This window comes from Oryx dammah, unplaced genomic scaffold, assembly GCF_014754425.2.
Source record: "Oryx dammah isolate SB20612 unplaced genomic scaffold, SCBI_Odam_1.1 HiC_scaffold_9, whole genome shotgun sequence".
NCBI lineage: Eukaryota > Metazoa > Chordata > Mammalia > Artiodactyla > Bovidae > Oryx > Oryx dammah.
In genome coordinates, this window is record NW_024070193.1 from 2,088,075 (window position 1) to 2,105,231 (window position 17,157).

A 17,157-nucleotide genomic window follows, 5' to 3' on the forward strand; every position below is an offset into this window, starting at 1 on the left:
TGGTTCCTGGGTTGGGAAGATCCCCTAGAAAAACTACCCACTCCAGTATCCTGGGCCTCCCTGGTGGCTCAGACACTGAAGAATCGCCTGCAAGGCAGGAGCCCTGGGTTTGAGCCCTGGGTCGGAAAGATTCCCTGGAGGAGGGCACGGCAACCCACTCCAGAGGTCATCGTGGGCCTCTGGCTGTGAGCTTGGGGATACTCTTGCCTGGAGAATTCCAGGGACAGAGGAGCCTGGCAGGTTGCAGTCCAGGGGGTCACGAAGAGTAGGACACAACTGAAGCGATTAAGAAAAGTTATGACCAACCTAGATAGCATATTAAGAAGCAGAGACATTACTTTGCCAACAAAGGTGCGTCCAGTCAAGGCTATGGTTTTTCCTGTGGTCATGTATGGATGTGAGAGTTGGACTGTGAAGAAAGCTGAGCACCGAAGAATTGATGCTTCTGAACTGTGGTGCTGGAGAAGACTTCTGAGAGTCCCTTGGACTGCAGGGACATCCAACCAGTCCATCCTAAAGGAAATTAGTCCTGAATATTCATTGGAAGGACTTGAATGCTGAAGCTGAAACTCCAATACTTTGTCTACCTGATGCGAAGAACTGACTCATTTCCCTGATGCTGGGAAAGACTGAAGGCAGAAGGGGACGACAGAGGATGAGATGGCTGGATGGCATCACCGACTCAATGGACATGAATTTGAGTAAACTCTGGGAGTTGGCGATGGGCAGGGAGGCCTGGCATGCTGCACTTCATGGGGTCACAGAGAGTCGGACACGACTGAGCGACTGAACTGACTGAAGCGACTAAGCACAGCGTACGTGTCCATAAATAAATATGGACCTGAATCACTTTGCTGAACAGCTGAAACTAACACAGCGCTGCAAATCGACGCTACTTCAGTAAAAAAAGAACCGAGGGCCTAGTTAGAGAGCTAATCCACAGCTTCGGATGGCAACAGGCACGCACACACACGGAGGTTGCTCAGTCGTGTTCGACTCTCTTTGCGACCCCGCGAATTGTAGCCCACCATGTTCCTCGGTCCATGGGATTTTCCAGGCATGAGTATTGGAGTGGGTTGCCGTTTCCTTCTCCAGGAAGGCATACAGTGGGGTTTAATAAGTGCTCAGCAGTTCACACCTGGCAGCACATACTGCCCTCGGTAAAAACTTTGGGAAACATGAGTCAGAGGTGCTCAGTGAAAGAACACAAGTCTAGAAGCAACTCACCAGCGGAAACGAGGTCAGAGAAGGCATATCCGAGGCTGAGAGAAAAGTGACTTTGAAGGAGCCCAAGCCCATGGACCGAGGAACATGGTGGGCTACAATTCGCGTGAATGCCCGCTTTAATGACCACCCCTTCTCTCCCTCGGGAAGACAGGACCCTGACAGCATTCCTCTGGAAACCGCTGCAGTCCCCTCGTGTATCTGAGTTACATAAAACCCTCCTCACATTAAAGAAAAGCCTAAATCTAATATGTATGCATTGTGCAGAAGCTCTTGGCATTAGTACGCTTTATTCATCTGCCGCTGAATCTCTGAGAATCCAAAAAGTACAGACGGGGGAGAAAATTCAGGGTCTGGCTGGTTAGTCACCTGCAGCAGCCAGAGAATAGGAATCCCCAGGCCGGGGCCAACGTGAGGACAGCTTCCAGGGGGATTTAAAGCTAGTGTCGACCGAGATGAAGATGGCGCCCCCAGAGGCCACCCTGCGCTGAGCCCAGGATGCCAGGTGAGACGGTGCTGCAAGGGGTGGGGAGATGCGAGGAAAGCCCCCCCCCCACAGCCCCACCGGGCTCCCGGCCCCTGTGCAGCTAAAGAGGGAGCGAACGGGGAGGCTGACACTGACCTTGTCCACCACGCGGATGTACAGCTCCTGAATGTCCGAGACGTAGACGTCGGCCTTCGCGGGGGCAGGGAAGGCTAAACACAGGTCGTGGATCATGATGGTGGAGGTGCCGGGGAGCAGAGGCCGCACCTGCAAGGCGGGAGCGGGGTGCGGTCACACAGCCGCTCAGGGCCGCGGCCTGTCGCCCGCTCGGAAAACCCGAACCCAAAGCCGGCCCTGCCCACCCCTCGCCGTGAGCCCCCACTGGCAGCTGGGCGACAGGCTTGGGATATAATATGTTAGTGCCAGGATAGATTTCAAGGAGCATTTATGGCAACCTGGCACAAATTACAGAGAAGAAATGGAAGCTGCTCCAAGGGGGCGCTGTCAGAGCTCGGCAGGGAGAGGATTCACACCCAGGATCCCACATCGCTCGTCCAGGCCACCTGCTGCAAGCTCCATCAGAGCAGGGCATCCTCTGGGCTCTCCTCTGATGCGGCAGGGAGTGAGGCAGCTGCTTTCCACATGAAGCCCTCACTGGGGAATCCTAATCTGGGCCCACAGACTCTCAGAGCCTGGGAATAGGCCCCAGAGGCCACCATATCTTCACCGTGAGCTCCTCGAATCTCACCCATCTCCACATTCATCTCTACCTCTGCTGTGTTTGAGGTGGCTCAGAGGTTAAAGCGTCTGCTTCCAATGTGGGAGACCCGGGTTCGATCCCTGGGTCAGAAAGATCCTTTGGAGAAGGAAATGGTAACCCATTCCAGTATTCTTGCCTGGAGAATCCCATGGACAGAGGAGCCTGGCGGGCTGCAGTCCACAGGGTGGCAAAGAGTCAGATGTGACCAAGCGACTCACACTTTGACACACTTTCCTTATATTTGACGTAGAGCCTGTGTAAAATGTTCAGAGTGAATGAATTCATCTGAGCTCCTGTCTTCCAAGCTTTCCTTGCCAAAGACCTTCTTCTCTCTCTACTTCCATCCAGGGATCCCACTTTCAGAAGAACCCCTCCCCAGACAGCCTGCCTCATCACCACTTTCTCACGCGGCAGATGGACTTGCAGTGATTGGTTGTATTGCTTAGATGTGCATCTCTGCTGAGTGGTCTGGGGCTGGGTGGGTGGAGGCACGTTGCGGAGCCAGCGGGCGGCCTGTGCCTCCCACCTACCTCTATGTGGCCCAGCTCTGCCACCTGCAGTTTGTGGCCTATATTCACCGGGGGTAGGCGTGGGTACAGCGAACGGTTCCGTGTTGGCACAATTACAGTTTTAATATCAAGAACATGTTGGGGAAAGAAATGTCAGGAGACACCAAATAAGTTAAAAGCCTTCGAAGGCCACCCAGAGTGAGCTTCATGTTCTACGAGAACCTGGCGTATCTGGCCCCTGCCCGGGGCTCTGATGTCCCCGCAAAGCGTACTCCCCCACGGCTGTCACCCTCCGAACAGCTGGCGCCGCCTGCCCCTCGGGGCTGCACGATCCACCCTCTTCCTCCCCGGAGTCCACCTGCTGGTTCCCTCTGAGCCACAGCCCCGTCCAAAGGGCCCTCTCTGGCCAAGTCTCCCCCTGTCCAGGTGGGAACCTTTGCCCCCCTGCTCACTTCTCCTGGGGCAGCTCTGCTGCTCTCACCTGCCCAGCAGGCAGACCTCCTGTGTATCCACCCCAAGGCTGCGGTGGCACCTACCGCCACCTCAGGGCTGAGCCTCGAGCACGGCCTAACCCCACAGCATCTATGTACACAGGGATCCAGGTTCACTGCTGCGAGGCGCTGGTTAACCTACGGAGACCTGCGCTTCCACCAGCTCGGCTTTGGTCCTGTCTTCATCGAGACCAGAATTCAGAAAGAAGTCTGCAAACCCCAGGGACCCTCATCTATCTGGGAAGCGCTGACTCTAGTTCACGCGCCGCCCCCCCCCCGCCAGAGGACATACGAAGAGACAGGCCCACCCAGGGTAGGAACCCAGCCTCAAAGGGGCGGCGCTGGGGAGGGAGCACAGTGCCCGACCCGTCACTTTAGGGCGCCTTCTGCCACACTCGGCCACGCCTGAGAGCCGGATGCCACCAGCAGCCAGAAGGGAGCTGTCGGGCAGGGGGCCGGGCCGGACAAAGCGGGCTAACTATGCCTGCGGCGCTGGGCTCGGGGGCTCAGGGGCATAAGCACAGGGGAAGGATGCTCAGGGCACTTCACGTAAGGACCCAGGTTGCTCAGTGAAAATCCCAGACCAGAGACCCCGCCGGCACCCCGAGCAACCACCGAGCCAGCCTGGCATCAAACACACTGAAGACGGGGGTCAGAGCCACGGGCCTCCAGTTCTGTGGTGGACGAGTCGCCTGGCTGATTACATGCCCCCCAAAGAGAACCCACTGAAAAATCCCAGGAAGACCCGAGGGCTCCGACCTGAGCTCCCTGCAAACGTCACCGCCGTCGGGAGCAGCCCGTCACTCAGGAGGCAGAGAAGTGATGGCTCACTGCACCCACGGGGAGAGACGCGCAAGGCGGGCGTGGGTGCGCAGGGGAGGTGTTGTTGTCTCTCCTTCAAAAGAGCCATTTTGCACATTTTAAACAAAGATCCAACTGACGTTGAGGAAGTCGGTTTCTCTCCCACTTGATTCCCCAGCAGCTGGACGTCCAGGCACCTCCCAGGTGACGGGGCGGAGGACGGCAGCCCACAGAGAGACCACCCAGCCCACCGGGCCACCCACACGTCAGCCCTGCCAGCTCACCCGACGGTGAACGGCGCCCCACGGGTGAGCCTGCCAGCCCCTCTGGAGACAAACTGCTCTGGAGGAGGCGAGGGGGCAGCCTGGCGGGTGGCACGGGGGGGGTGGGGGGTCCTGTCCCCACCCCCACTGTGCAAGCGTCACCACCTGCTCTCAGGCTCCAGACCCACTTGCCTCTCGAAGGACGTGCAGGGGAGATGCGTGTGCAGGAGGAGAGGGGAGCGAATCCACCCCCAGAACCAACTGTCCTTCCTCAGGGGTGACGCTGCCCCGAGAGCCCCGAGGAAGCCCTGTCATCTCTCTGGAGCTGGGGACGCGTCACTGCTCATTAAGATGCTGCCGGGGAGCCAGGGGCAGCTCTGCTCGGGGGGTCTGCCCGTGCCCGTCAGGCCCCGAGGTGCCGATGCGCCCTCACGGCTCCACGCTCCCCAGGCCCTCGCACGTCATGCTCGTCCCTGGACAGCAGCACCTGTAGACGAGCGAGGACCCTGTGGATGCCTCCGAATGTCAGCGGTGCCATCGGCTTCTGTCGCCCGTGTGTGCCCAGCAACGTCTCGTGGGGGCCAGACCCACGTCGGAGGTGAGGATTGTGCCCCCTGCAGATACGTCCCCCTCGAGGCCGGTGGGGAGTGGCCAGGGTCACACTGAGGCGAGAAATGCCGTCCAAGGGGCCCCACCCAGCCCCGAGGCTTCCTACGGGGCCAGGCTGGGGACCCGTTCCTCTGCCCACTGTCCCCTCTCGGGAAAAAGGTGGGACACACCTGAGCTCATGCCACACAGCTGCCACCTACCACCCACCCAGTCTCAAGGAAGGACCCCCCCACCCCACGCCAAAGCACCTCCTCAGAGGCACAGCTTCACGGGGACCAGCCCACAGCCCAGGACCCAGGAGAGGGGTCGGCTCCTAAGAGCAGGGCCCCTGGTTGACTGCTCCCTGCTGAGTCCCCAGAGCCTGGCCTGGGCTGGCACATGACGGGAACCCGCCTTGGCAGAGTGACCGCTTGATCAAAGGCCTGAGTGCTAGGCTCCTTCCCACTTCCCTTAGAATTCCTACACGGCTTCTGCAAGGAGGGAGCCTGTGAAATGTAAAGAGGTGATGAGAATAGAGAAACCCTGAGTTTAAGTCAGGTAAACCCTCCCATGCGTAAGCCAGCCGAGAAGGAAACAGAGGCGCCTGGCAGAGGGTTGGGGCTGTGTGAGCCTGTGCAGCCCTGGAACCGTCGTGTGGGCACCATCGCCCCGCCCCGCAGCAGCCCAGGTGCGCCCGGTGCCAGGCCCCCACCCGGAGACTCGCGGAAGCCGAAACGCACCCACGAGCCATTCTTGCCTCTGAATGGGCCTCAACAGCGAAAGAAAGAAACATTTCCTCTGAGCTAATTGAAGAACTGCTGTGGGCTTCCTTGTCTCTGCGATTAAGGGAAATGAGAATGCTGCTAATTAGCAGCTGGGAGATGCTGCAGAAACGTGTAAATGTCCTTCAGAAGGAGCGCTCTGAGACGCCGCGAGGACCTGTCATCGGCTGTCAACACTCCGTGAAAAATCCCTCATGCCCTTGGAGGAGGAGGCAAAGGAATCAGCGTCCGATCGCATCTGGGGCCACAGGAGCGTCTGCGCAGGCCGAGGTCGGGGGACGCAGAGACCCCCGGGGCCGAGGACCCTCCGGGACACCTTCTGGGCAAACACAATCCTGGTGGGGCCTGCCTCGTCAGGCACTGCTGGCATGCCTCACACACGGTACTAGACGAGTCACAGGGTCGTGTCTGCGGCAGGGATCAGCCCCTCTCAGCAAGAGCCGCCGAAGATGAGACGTGGGCGAAGGCTCGTCCACCACGCGGAGAGAGCACTGCTCCAGCTCTTTTGTTTAGAGTCACCAAGTCGTGCCTGACTCTTGTGACCCCGTGGACTGCAGCACGCCAGGCGTCCCTGTCCCCCACCGTCTCTCGGGGTTTGCCCAAGTTCGTGGCCATTCATCAGTGATGCCATCCAACCATCTCATCCCCTGTTGCCCTCTTCTCCTCCTGCCTTCAATCTTTCCCAGCATCAGGGTTTTTTTCCAATGAGTCGGCTGTTCACATCAAGTGGCCAGTGTATTGGAGCTTCAGCTTTAGCTTCAGTCCTTCCAGTGAGTGTTTGGGGTTGATTTCCTTTAAGACTGACTGGTTTGATCTCCTTGCAGTTCAAGGGACTCCTTGCTGTAGCTCGAGCTCGAGCTCTTTGGGACCATCTATAACGGGGGACGCCATGCCTGCCTTGGCAGGGACAAGCCTAAAGCCTGCTGCCAACAGGGACCCTACACCACAGGACACCACAGGACTGAGCAGGGCTTCGTAGTTCTGGGAAGACTCGACTCTGAAGCTGTAATCCCGTCTTGGGTCTTTCAGAACAGCATGCCAGCTGGAATGCCTCCCCGGACAGGGAGCTCAGTATCTGAAGCAGTCGCCTAGTCCATCACAGACTCGTAGAGGCTCTTGTTCCTGGAAGAAAGGTCTCTCCCTGGCCCCTGGGCTGCCCTCAGGGCTCACTCAAAATCTGTGGTGCGAGGTTAACTGTGAGTAAAAAGGAGTCCGAGTTTTGTTGGCACTGCACACATCGTTCTGAAGTGGACACACCCCTATTCTAGATAACAGGGGAGTTATTTTTAATCTCCAGAGATAAAGCAAAGCAAGGCATATTTCAAGCAATTGGAATCATTTACAATTTGAGGTTTTCCATTCAGTGGGAAGGATCTGATGCTGACCACTCACTTACACGGAAGAGGAATGGCCAGGGGATTAGCCTTTCTTGGACGAAAGGAATAACAATGCCTCGCGGGAGCTTCCTATGATCTCAGGCATCCAGCTGCCCCCAGACTCCCTCTGACAACACAGGCTCGTCCACAGGCACCAAGGGACGGCTTTTTCTTGCTCTGATTTACGGCAATAAACCCAAGAGGCCCTGACATCCGCGATTCTGCCTCTGAGAAAAACAGGTATTATGACATGCTTCCTCATGCTTCACCTTCGCCGAGGGGCTCCACAAGAGAGCTAAAGACCAAGGTTGCCCACTGCGGGAAGGTAAGAAAATGTCAGAAAAAGAATGTAACAAAAAACCAATCCTCCTAGAAACTCACATGCTACCAAAACTGACTCAAAAAGAAACAGACAATCTGAACAGACCAATAAGAGGCGAAGAGATTGAATTCCTATAAAAAAAACTACCCATGAGGAAAGCCCATGACAACATGGCTTTAGTGGTTAATTCTACCAAACAGTCAAGAGTACTTGTTACCAATTCTACACAGATCTTCCAAAACTTAGAAGAGGGAACACTTCTAAGTCATTCCATGAGGCTGACATCCTGATACCAAACCAAAGACACCACCAAAACCACAAACCAGTATCTCTCAGGAATATGAACATACACTCAATTAAATACCAGCAAACTGCCTCTAGTTATACATAAAAAGAATTACATATCGTGATCAAGCAGCATTTATCCCAGAATGCAAGGCTGGTTTAACATCTGAAAGACAATTAATGTAATACATCATATCAACAGAATAAAAAAAAACCCACACAATTATTTCAAGAAACAGAAAAAATATTGGACAAAATCAATATCCAGGGCTTCCCTGGTGTCAGTGGTTAAGAATCCATCTGCCAATACAGGGGACATGGGTTCGATCCCTGACTTGGGAAGATCCCACAGGCCGAGCGGCAACGAAGCCTGTGCGCAGAGCTACTGAGCCCGTGCTCCAGAGCCAGGAGGGCAGCCCCTGAGCCCACATGCGCCAGTGATAGCCTGTGCTCCAGACCCAGGAGGGCAGCCCCTGAGCCCACATGCCCGAGAGCCTGTGCTCCACAGCCAGGAAGGCAGCTCCTGAGCCCACATGCCCAAGAGCCTGTGCTCCACAGCCAGGAAGGCAGCTCCTGAGCCCACATGCGCCAGTGATAGCCTGTGCTCCACAGCCAGGAGGGCAGCTCCTGAGCCCACATGCCCGAGAGCCTGTGCTCCACAGCCAGGAAGGTAGCTCCTGAGCCCACATGTGCCAGTGAAAGCCTGTGCTCCAGACCCAGGAGGGCAGCCCCTGAGCCCACATGCCTGAGAGCCTGTGCTCTGCAACAGGAGAAGCCCCTGCGCGGAGGAGCTCACGCACTGCAACCAGAGAGTAGCCCCTACTTGGCGCAACTCGAGAAAGCCCGAGTGCACCAACAAAGACACAATAAATTAAAAAATCCAACATACTTCCATGTGTGTATGTGTGTGGAAGAACAGGGAGGTGATTATTTATTATTATTATTTTTTGAGGTGATAAAATGCTCTAAAACTGACTTTGGTGATGTTGCATTTATCTATGAATACACTAAAACCCACTCAATTGTGACTTTAAGTCAGTGAATTGTATGGTATGTCAATTACACCTCAATAAAGCTGCTACTAAAAACACTAAAGATTGATGAGGGGTCACAGCTATCGCTGAGCCACAGTCTCTGCCCTCTAGTTTGCCGCAGTCCCCACCATGCCCTAAATAACCTCCAACACTACAGCTAAGCATCTGGTGTCAGCTAGCCCAGCTCTTCCCAGTGTGGTCCTTGCATCCTGCTCACCTGCCTCACTTACTCAACACCTGTTCCACTCCAGAAGCAAATGATGCTGTGACCTTTGCATCAAGACAGTCATCGGATGCAGAAAGTCAGAGAAAGGGACCTGCAGGGAGTTAGAGCTGAGACAGCGAGGCGTCAGGCTAAGGCACAAATGTACTGCACAGCCGTGGGCAAGGCACCGGGCTGTGTTTCTGAAAGGAGTTGGCGGGACCAGGTCTCTGTGAAGGCTAAGTCCGATGGCAGCCTTGCCCAGAATGCGTGCCTCGTGCTCTTGCCAGTGGCGAGGACTCCCCCGCACAGACAGGCAGTGCCCGAAGCATGTGCGGACGGCAAGACTGCAGGCAAGCCTGCCGCAACCCCCACCACACGCCAAGCACCAAGCGCCCGGCCTCTCCCGAGTCCGGGACCAAGCCTTGCTGGGTGCTGGGATGACTGTAAAGCTCCTTCAACACCTGGCAACCAGCCCCCACCAGGGGAATGCAGGTCTTCGGCTCTGAGTGGTGCAGAGCTCACGGCAGAGCTGCGATGCCAGGATACCGCGACTCACATCAGGGGTTTGACACACTCCGTCCTGACGGTTTCCTTTTAAACACAGTTCAGTTTTCGTGACCGTATAATAACTCGCTGTGCCGACACAGACAGTTCGGATACTGGGTTGGTCACCCTTTACTCTTTGTCATAGCCATAGGAAGACCTTTCCTTTTTGTATTTTTTGGCTTCACCACGTGGCATGCAGGGTCTCAGTCCCCTGACCAAGCATTGAACCTGTGCCCCCTGCATTAGAAGCATGGAGTCTTAACCACTGGACTGCCAAGGAAGTCCCATAGGGCAATTAAAAAAAAAAATTACACAACCCAAGTGCCCCACAAGAAGAGAATGGCTGAGTACAAATGATTGCCAAAAATTCATCATTGTCGTCATCATCATCCAGCCTGCAGAGCAATACGGAGAAAGAGAAAACTTGAATCAAGGCCCTGGTGAGTGTGGAAGGCTCGGTTCTTCCGTGGTCACGGCTGGGTGGAGATCAGGGAAGGAACATGGAGAAACCGCAAAAGCCGACGCGTCCGTCAAGGCAACAGTCCTTCCGGCTCCTACAGTGTCGCTCGTGTAACAACATTTCCATCTTACCCGAAAGGCCGACTGAAAGGAAACCGTTAGGTAGCTGACAGCGTGGGCAGCTTGTGAGACACGACACGGACCGCACAGGCAGCTTGAGGGTGTCTGCAGCGACCCCTGGGAGACGCTGAAGACCCTGCGCCGGGACCGACGTGACCCGCGGCTGACTGCAGAGGCGGGCGGGCGGAGCCCACACTCACCGTGGCGACGCCCTGGGCCTCCTGGTAGGCCACCCTGACCACGTCGGCGCTGCTGGTGTTGAGGAAGAAGTAGCCAGAGCCTTCTCGGACGTGCAGCTCCGCCTGTAGGAGGGGCCGGGCTGGTGTCAGAGGTGAGGGGTCCTTGGGGGTCGCGATGGGGGCGGCGGGGTGGGGAATGGGGCGGCCGTACCTGTACATCTGGGTGGTTGTAGATGGTCAGCTCTTCCGGGCTGACCCTCACGTCCTCCACCAGCATGAGTTCAATGGAGGCCGATACAGGAGTGAGGGGGTCGTGCTGAAGGGGCAAGGCCACACGGTCAGATCCAGGGGCCCAAGGGCCAGACAGGCCCATGGGCACCCCCCACAGAAGAGCACCCCCAGGTGCTGGCATCACACCGGGGACCTTGCTGTCTTGGGGACACAAGCCCAGCAACACCTGTCGAGCTTTGAGCCGCGTCCCTGTGAGGCCTCCCCTAGTCCCGCCAAATCAGCCGCCCCCTGACCTGCCAAGCCACAGGCTGGAGTTCCCCCACGTGCCCCAGGGAAGTGGGGCAGTGTTCCAGGCAGTGGGGGCTGCGGGCTGACAGGGACGGGGCTGAACCACCCGGGCGCGCTCGGCAGGGGCTGTGAGGTGGGCGGTGGTGGGTAAGAGTCTAGATGGGAAAGCCCCTCTGCCTTTCAGATGGACCCCCCACCCCCACCATCACCAGATTGCAGGGAGCTCAGGAGGGGAGACTGAGGCATGGGGGCCAGCAAGGAGGCGCCCCCAGTCAGTAGGCCAGCCTCAGGACCCCGGGAGCACTGGGCAGAGCGTGGGGGAGGCGGGAGGACGGCCCGCCCTGGGGGCCCCGATCGGTACCGGTTGCTTCACTCTCGCTGCGTCCAGATACAGCTGCTGGTAGCCAGTGGCGGTGGCAGAGATGGCCGTGGTGCCTGAGGCCCGGTGAACCGAAATGGCCTGCAGGCCTGAGAGCAAGAGGGAAGCCGACTATGATGCAGCCCCGCCTACCCTCTACCCGGTGTGTAGCTTGAAGTCTCCCACCGCCCTGAAATTGGGGGACGGGGCACACCATGTGCACCTCTGAGAGTTGAGGGGCCCTGAGCAAGCTTTCTAGAGCGGCTCAGAGGAGCTGGAGGGGACAGCTCAGGTCCTGGCCGCGAGGGTCTCCGATGGCAGCGTCAGGGGGTCTCGGAGCTCGGAGCAGCCGGGTCTGGGCTCTAGCCCGGTCCATGCACAAGCTGGGCCTTGAGCTCAGCCGCAGTGTGCCCTGAGCTGCTCCCCACCTCCCACCCAGAGTCCGTTCCTCCCTCGCAGACATGTGAGGAATAAAGGGGAGTCCCGATGCTCCCCGGGCATCAGTCCTGGACAGACAGGGTCCCGGCCCTCTCTGCGCCCAGCTCGCTGGTCGGGGGCCGCCGCTCACCGTGCAGCTTCTTCTGGCCGCTCCCGTCATCCCGAGACACCAGCTGCAGGGGCGGGGCAGGCTCGATGCTGGCCAGCGACGGCCTGCTGGACTCCCACTGGACGCTCAGCGAGCTGAAGTTGTCGAACCTGCGGCCCTGCTGGTCGTAGGCGGCCAGGTCCAGCAGCGGGCTGCGGTGGCTGGAGACGGGAACCTGCAAGGAGCCGAGCTCACCTCGGGGCCGCACCCCAGGCTGTGCAGGCCTGTCCCTGACACACGGTGCACCTTGGGGCTCACAGGGGTCCTGGCGAGCTTCCGGGGGTGACTCACGAAGGGGTGCTCGCTACTGCTGCTGTCAAAGTGCCCTTGACAGCCCTACACAGCCCGGCCCCCGGTTCCAGCCCGTGCTCCTCGACGGGGACCCTGGCGGCGCCTGGAAACGGTTTCGGTGGTCATAACTGCAGGAGGCGCTACTGGCAACCAGCAGGCAGAGGTCGGGGCGCTGCCCAGTGCACAGGACAGGCCCTCACGAAGGGGGGACCCGGCCCGAAGGGTCGGCAGTGCCGGGGCGGGGCACCAGGCGTCTCGCACGCCTGCAAGCTCCCTGGTCCTGCGATGGCAACACCACCCCCAAATTCGTGAACGGGGAGGCCGCGGCGGCTCAGAGATGCTGAGTCACTCGCCCCAGGTCACCCAGGTTCTGGGGTGGACTGTCTGGTCTGAGTTTAAAGCCCGCGGGCCTCCCTGGGCGCTGTGCAGCCTCTCTCCCCCGTGCAGGAGTCAGGCAGTGGCTCCATCCAAGCCCCGGCTCGGCACTCCCGGCCGACGCCCAGCTCAGGAGCCCAGGGTCAGGCTGGAGTGTGGCCCCCGTCTGTCACTGTGGCAGGCCAGCCCTGTTTCAGCGCCTGGTGTCACCAGTGAGTGATTGACTCTGCAAACACGTCCTGGGCGGCCTCTGGCTCCGGAGGGGCATAAAGCGAAACTGACGTTGCCATCAGCCTGCGTGGCAGGGGTCTATCCTCCCCAGGTCCCTGCAGGACCACAAATCACAGGGGCCCTGTCTGCCTGGCTGCGGACTCTGCAGGCCCAGGGAGGCCGCATCTCAGGGCAGATTCAAGCGAGACCTGCGACACGCGAAAGCCCACACAGAGCCGTGCTTGCTGCCCGTTGCCATCTTTCAACCAAGAGGCAACCCTGGGCTGACCTGGAGGTCACTGCTGACCGACGGCCAGACGCAGCCCTCTTGGCGAAGAGCCAGTTCTTACGGACAGGACGGACGCACAGGGACCTGATTATCTTATTCTCTGAAACTGAGACGGTCTGGCAAGCCTGGGGGGGCGTGAGCCAGAGTGAGGGGGCTTTGGAGGGGCACCCGCTCTGCACGCCTGACCCCTCCCAGCCCTGTCCACCACGCCTGGGTTCGGAGTCCCTAGGCACGTGAGTCTGCAGAGTAAGAGCAGAGGGGTGGCAGGAACACGAGCCTAGAGGGGTGGGGGGTCCCCGGCCAACACCGCTCCACCGTCCCCCGCCTCCCAGCCCGAGCCAGGCCCCGCTCTAGAACCACAGAGAGGGAGATGAGCACAGACACAGCTCGGACGCGCCGAGCCTCGCGGAATCTGTGTTTTCACAGGTCAGTGGCTTGGCGGTCAGGGGCCGCCCTGCGTAGAGCAAGCATGTCAGGGCCAGTTCTCCTGCAGCGTTTGTTCACTTTGCATCTCCGGGTCACGTTGTGGAAATTCTCCCAGTGCTTCAGGCTTTTTCATCATTACTGTCTATATCTGTTAGGGCATCTGTGATCAGGGGCCTTTGAAATTACTATCACAACTCACTTCTGAAGGCTCGGTTGGTGCTCAGCGTTGTTTAGCAATAAAGTAGTTTAAAATTAAGGTCTGTACGTGGTTTTCCTTAGCCGTAACACTACTGCACACTTCACAGACTCCAGGATAATATAAACATAACTTTTAAACGCACCGGAGAACCAAGAAGTTCATGTGACTCATTTTATGACAACATTCAAGCCGTATTGGCGGGTCTAGAACCAAACCCCGGCTCTCTGTGAGGTCTGCCTTCCGGCAAATTCTACAGCCTTAGGCTGTCAGGTGCTTGGGGGCAGGGGTGGGGGAGGAGGAGCAAAGCAGAGGAGGAAACGCTGGGGACGCCCTTTACTACCGCTGGTGAGATGCTCAGGAATTGCGACCCCATGGACGGCAGCCCGCCAGGCTCCTCCGTCCATGGGATTCTCCAGGCAAGAACACTGGAGTGGGCTGCCATCTCCTTCTCCAGGGGATCTTCCCGACCCGGGGATCGAATGTGCAGCTCCTGCCCCGCAGGCAGGTAGATTCTTTACCACTGAGCCACCAGGGAAGCCGGGGGACACATATCAGACAGGGTCGCGTGCTGCGATTCGTGGGGTCGCAGAGTCGGACACGACTGAGCGACTGAACTGAACTGAACTGAAGGCTGAGTAAGGCCCTCCCAGAAGGTAACGTGTGAGCGGAGAGCTGAGGGAGGCAGGAGCGGGCCTGGGCGTTCAGAAGGAGACCATCCCAGTCAGGGAACAGCCAGCCAGACCACGGGGCCGCCCCTGGTCCGACAGGGGACGGAGGGGGGGCGGGGAGGGTGACGGGCGGTCCCGGGGCCTGCGGGCCTCAGGAGGCAGGGGTGTGAGTCTAGCTCTCGCTCTGGGCACACAGGAAGCCGCAGCAGGATGGAAGCAAGGAGCGAGGTGAGACGCCTAAGCCACCCTGAGCGCCTACGTGTGTGCAGCTTCCCTTACGCCCTTAGTAACCCTGGAGGCCGCTGTCACCCCATGCCACTCAAAGGAGGCGGACGCACGCGAGTGAGATCGGGGCTGGGCCTGCCGCCCTGAGCGCCCCCCAGCTCCGGCCTCACAGTGGACCCAGTGGGCCGGGTCTTCCCAGAGCCCGGACTTACATACATCGCTCTTGCCACAGGGGATGAGAGCGGAGGCCGAGCCTGGGGTTGGAGGTTCCCTTTCTCCGGACACTGCCACAGCACAGGTCCCGGGCACCCCACGGCACCCCCAGACAAGCGCCGCCGGGCGGGACGGGCGTGCCGACGAGGGAGGGGCAGCACCGGCCGTCGGCCGGCCCTCGGAGGCCACTCACCACCTGCTTGTTCTGCTGCAGAAGTGGGCAGGACAGGTCCAGCTGGGGGCTGGCGTAGACGGGCGTCAGCGTGAGCCGGGAGGGCGGCGCGCACACGAACTTCACCACGGCGGGCTCCAGTGCCGGGAAGGGGTTGGTGACACTGGGCTTGTTCCCCACCGTGAGGGCGATGACCTGGCGGGCAGAAGACGCATCGCACACCCAGGCTGAGTCCCCACTCCACTGGGAACCCTGGACTCACGCTGCTGTTCTGCAGAATGGGGGTGGCGGTGATAACCCATCCCAAGGGCTTACAACAGTCCAAGGATATGTGGATAGGAGACGGAAGGACCTTCTGGCGGGGGCCCTGGAGCCCCCTACAAACAGAACAGAACTGGGCCTGCTCCAAGAGGAGGGTCTGGGGAGGCCATGCAGCTTCTCAGGACTGGCCAGCACGTATCAGGGTCCCGCCCCCTGCTCGGCCCACCTGGTGTTCACTCAGTCACCCCCCCCCGCCCTGATCCTCAGTCTGCCTGCCTGTGGAATGGGTACAACCGCCGCAGCTGCGTCTCAGGACTATCTTGAGGATTAGACAAAATGAGGATGTGAGGCATAGCAGGGTACTCGGGGACATGACTTTCCACCCCTCCTCTGGCCAAGGCAGGCCTTGGGGTGGCTGCCTTCTCACCTGTTCACCCAAGACCTGGCAAGTCACGAGGATCCAGTGTTGCTGATAATTCCGGGAGGCAGGGGGCCCAAAGAGAGCCAGACTGATGCTGTCCGCGTCCTCTGAGGTGACATTGCGGAAGAACTTGGAAGGCTCCAGGACCCAGGGTCTGGGACCACCCACAAAGAGCATCTCCTTCGAGGAGCCGAGCGTCACCAAGGCGACAGAGGAGGGGTCCACAGCCTGTGGGAGAAAGCCGCAGAGTCGGCGTGTCCCCGGAGGAGCAGGCCTGCCGGGCAGGGGGCTGGCGTGTCCCCGGGGGGAGCAGGCCTGCCGGGCGGGGGCCTGGCGTGTCCCCGGGGGGGCGGGCCTCCCGGGCGGGGGGCTGGCGTGTTCCCCGGGAGAAGCGGGCCTGCCGGGCGGGGGGCTGGCGTGTTCCCCGGGAGGAGCGGGTCTGCCAGGCGGGGGACTGGCGTGTCCCCGGGAGGAGCAGGCCTGCGGGTGGGGGGCTGGCGTGTCCCCGGGAGAAGCAGGGCTGCAGGCAAGGGGGGCTGGCGTGTCCCCGGAGGAGAGGCCTGCCGGGCGGGGGGCTGGCATGTCCCCAGGAGGAGCGGGCCTGCGGGCGCGGGGCTGGCGTGTCCCCGGGAGGAGCAGGCCTGCAGGCAGGGGGCTCACTCTCTGGTCCTTGCCCTACGCGATGCTCCCCGTCCTGCCAGGAAAGATCTGGTTGGGTGTCTGTCTCCCTTCCTGGCCTACGGGCTCCATTAAAGGAAGGGCGTGTCTGTTTCCCCTCGTATCTGTAGAGTGATCTCAACCACATGAGAAATGAAACACCATGTAGAGAAAAGTAAAATATTTTAAGAAGAGCAAATCACAGCTACACTGGATACTATTTCTCTGCCATCTCATCAGCAAAAATCAAAAGTCCGAGCACACACACTGCCGATGAGTCTGTAGCGACACACGCATCTCACTTATTTGTCCTCTGGCTGCGCCAGGTCTTGGCTGCAGCGCGTGCGGTCTCCAGCGGCGGCACATGGGATGTAGCTCCCCGACCAGGGATCGGACCCGGGGATCGATGTCCTGCATTGGGAGCACAGAGCCTTCCCCCCACAGGGAAGTCCTAAACACACACTCTCTCATAAAAGGAAGCTGTTTTCTTCAGATATGATCGACATATAACGTTATGTGAGCTTCGTCAGTACAGGATAGGGATTCGATGTTCGCACAGATCCTCAGTGATCACCACGGTACGTCTAGTCAACAGCTGTCACCACACAAAGTTACTAATGCTTTTTTTCTTGTGAGGAGAAGAACTTTTAAGATCTACTCTCTCAGCAACTTTCAAATACAGTATTATTGAGAAATACGTTCTCATATCCTGCTGGGGAAGAGGAAAATGGCACAACCCCAACAGGGGGAAAGTCAGCAATGTCTACTAAAATCACAGTGTCTGCTAAAATCTCAGGCCTATTTATCCCCTGTCCGAGCAGTATTCCTTCTAGGGGTGGACTCGGAAGATAGGGCTCCG

At 58.9% G+C, this 17,157-nt stretch overlaps 1 protein-coding gene across 1 annotated transcript in view; it reads right to left on the reverse strand.

The window, feature by feature from the left end:
• Positions 1–17,157, reverse strand: part of NUP210 (nucleoporin 210) — an 89,682-nt gene that overhangs the window by 27,944 nt on the left and 44,581 nt on the right. Inside the window, exons 17-23 of the mRNA XM_040247263.1 lie at positions 15,648–15,869; positions 14,981–15,154; positions 11,874–12,066; positions 11,309–11,415; positions 10,640–10,744; positions 10,450–10,551; positions 1,847–1,975 (exon numbers count right to left, since the gene is read on the reverse strand). Of these exons, the coding sequence (XP_040103197.1) occupies positions 1,847–1,975; positions 10,450–10,551; positions 10,640–10,744; positions 11,309–11,415; positions 11,874–12,066; positions 14,981–15,154; positions 15,648–15,869 (1,032 nt within the window). The remainder of the gene's footprint in view (positions 1–1,846; positions 1,976–10,449; positions 10,552–10,639; positions 10,745–11,308; positions 11,416–11,873; positions 12,067–14,980; positions 15,155–15,647; positions 15,870–17,157) is intronic.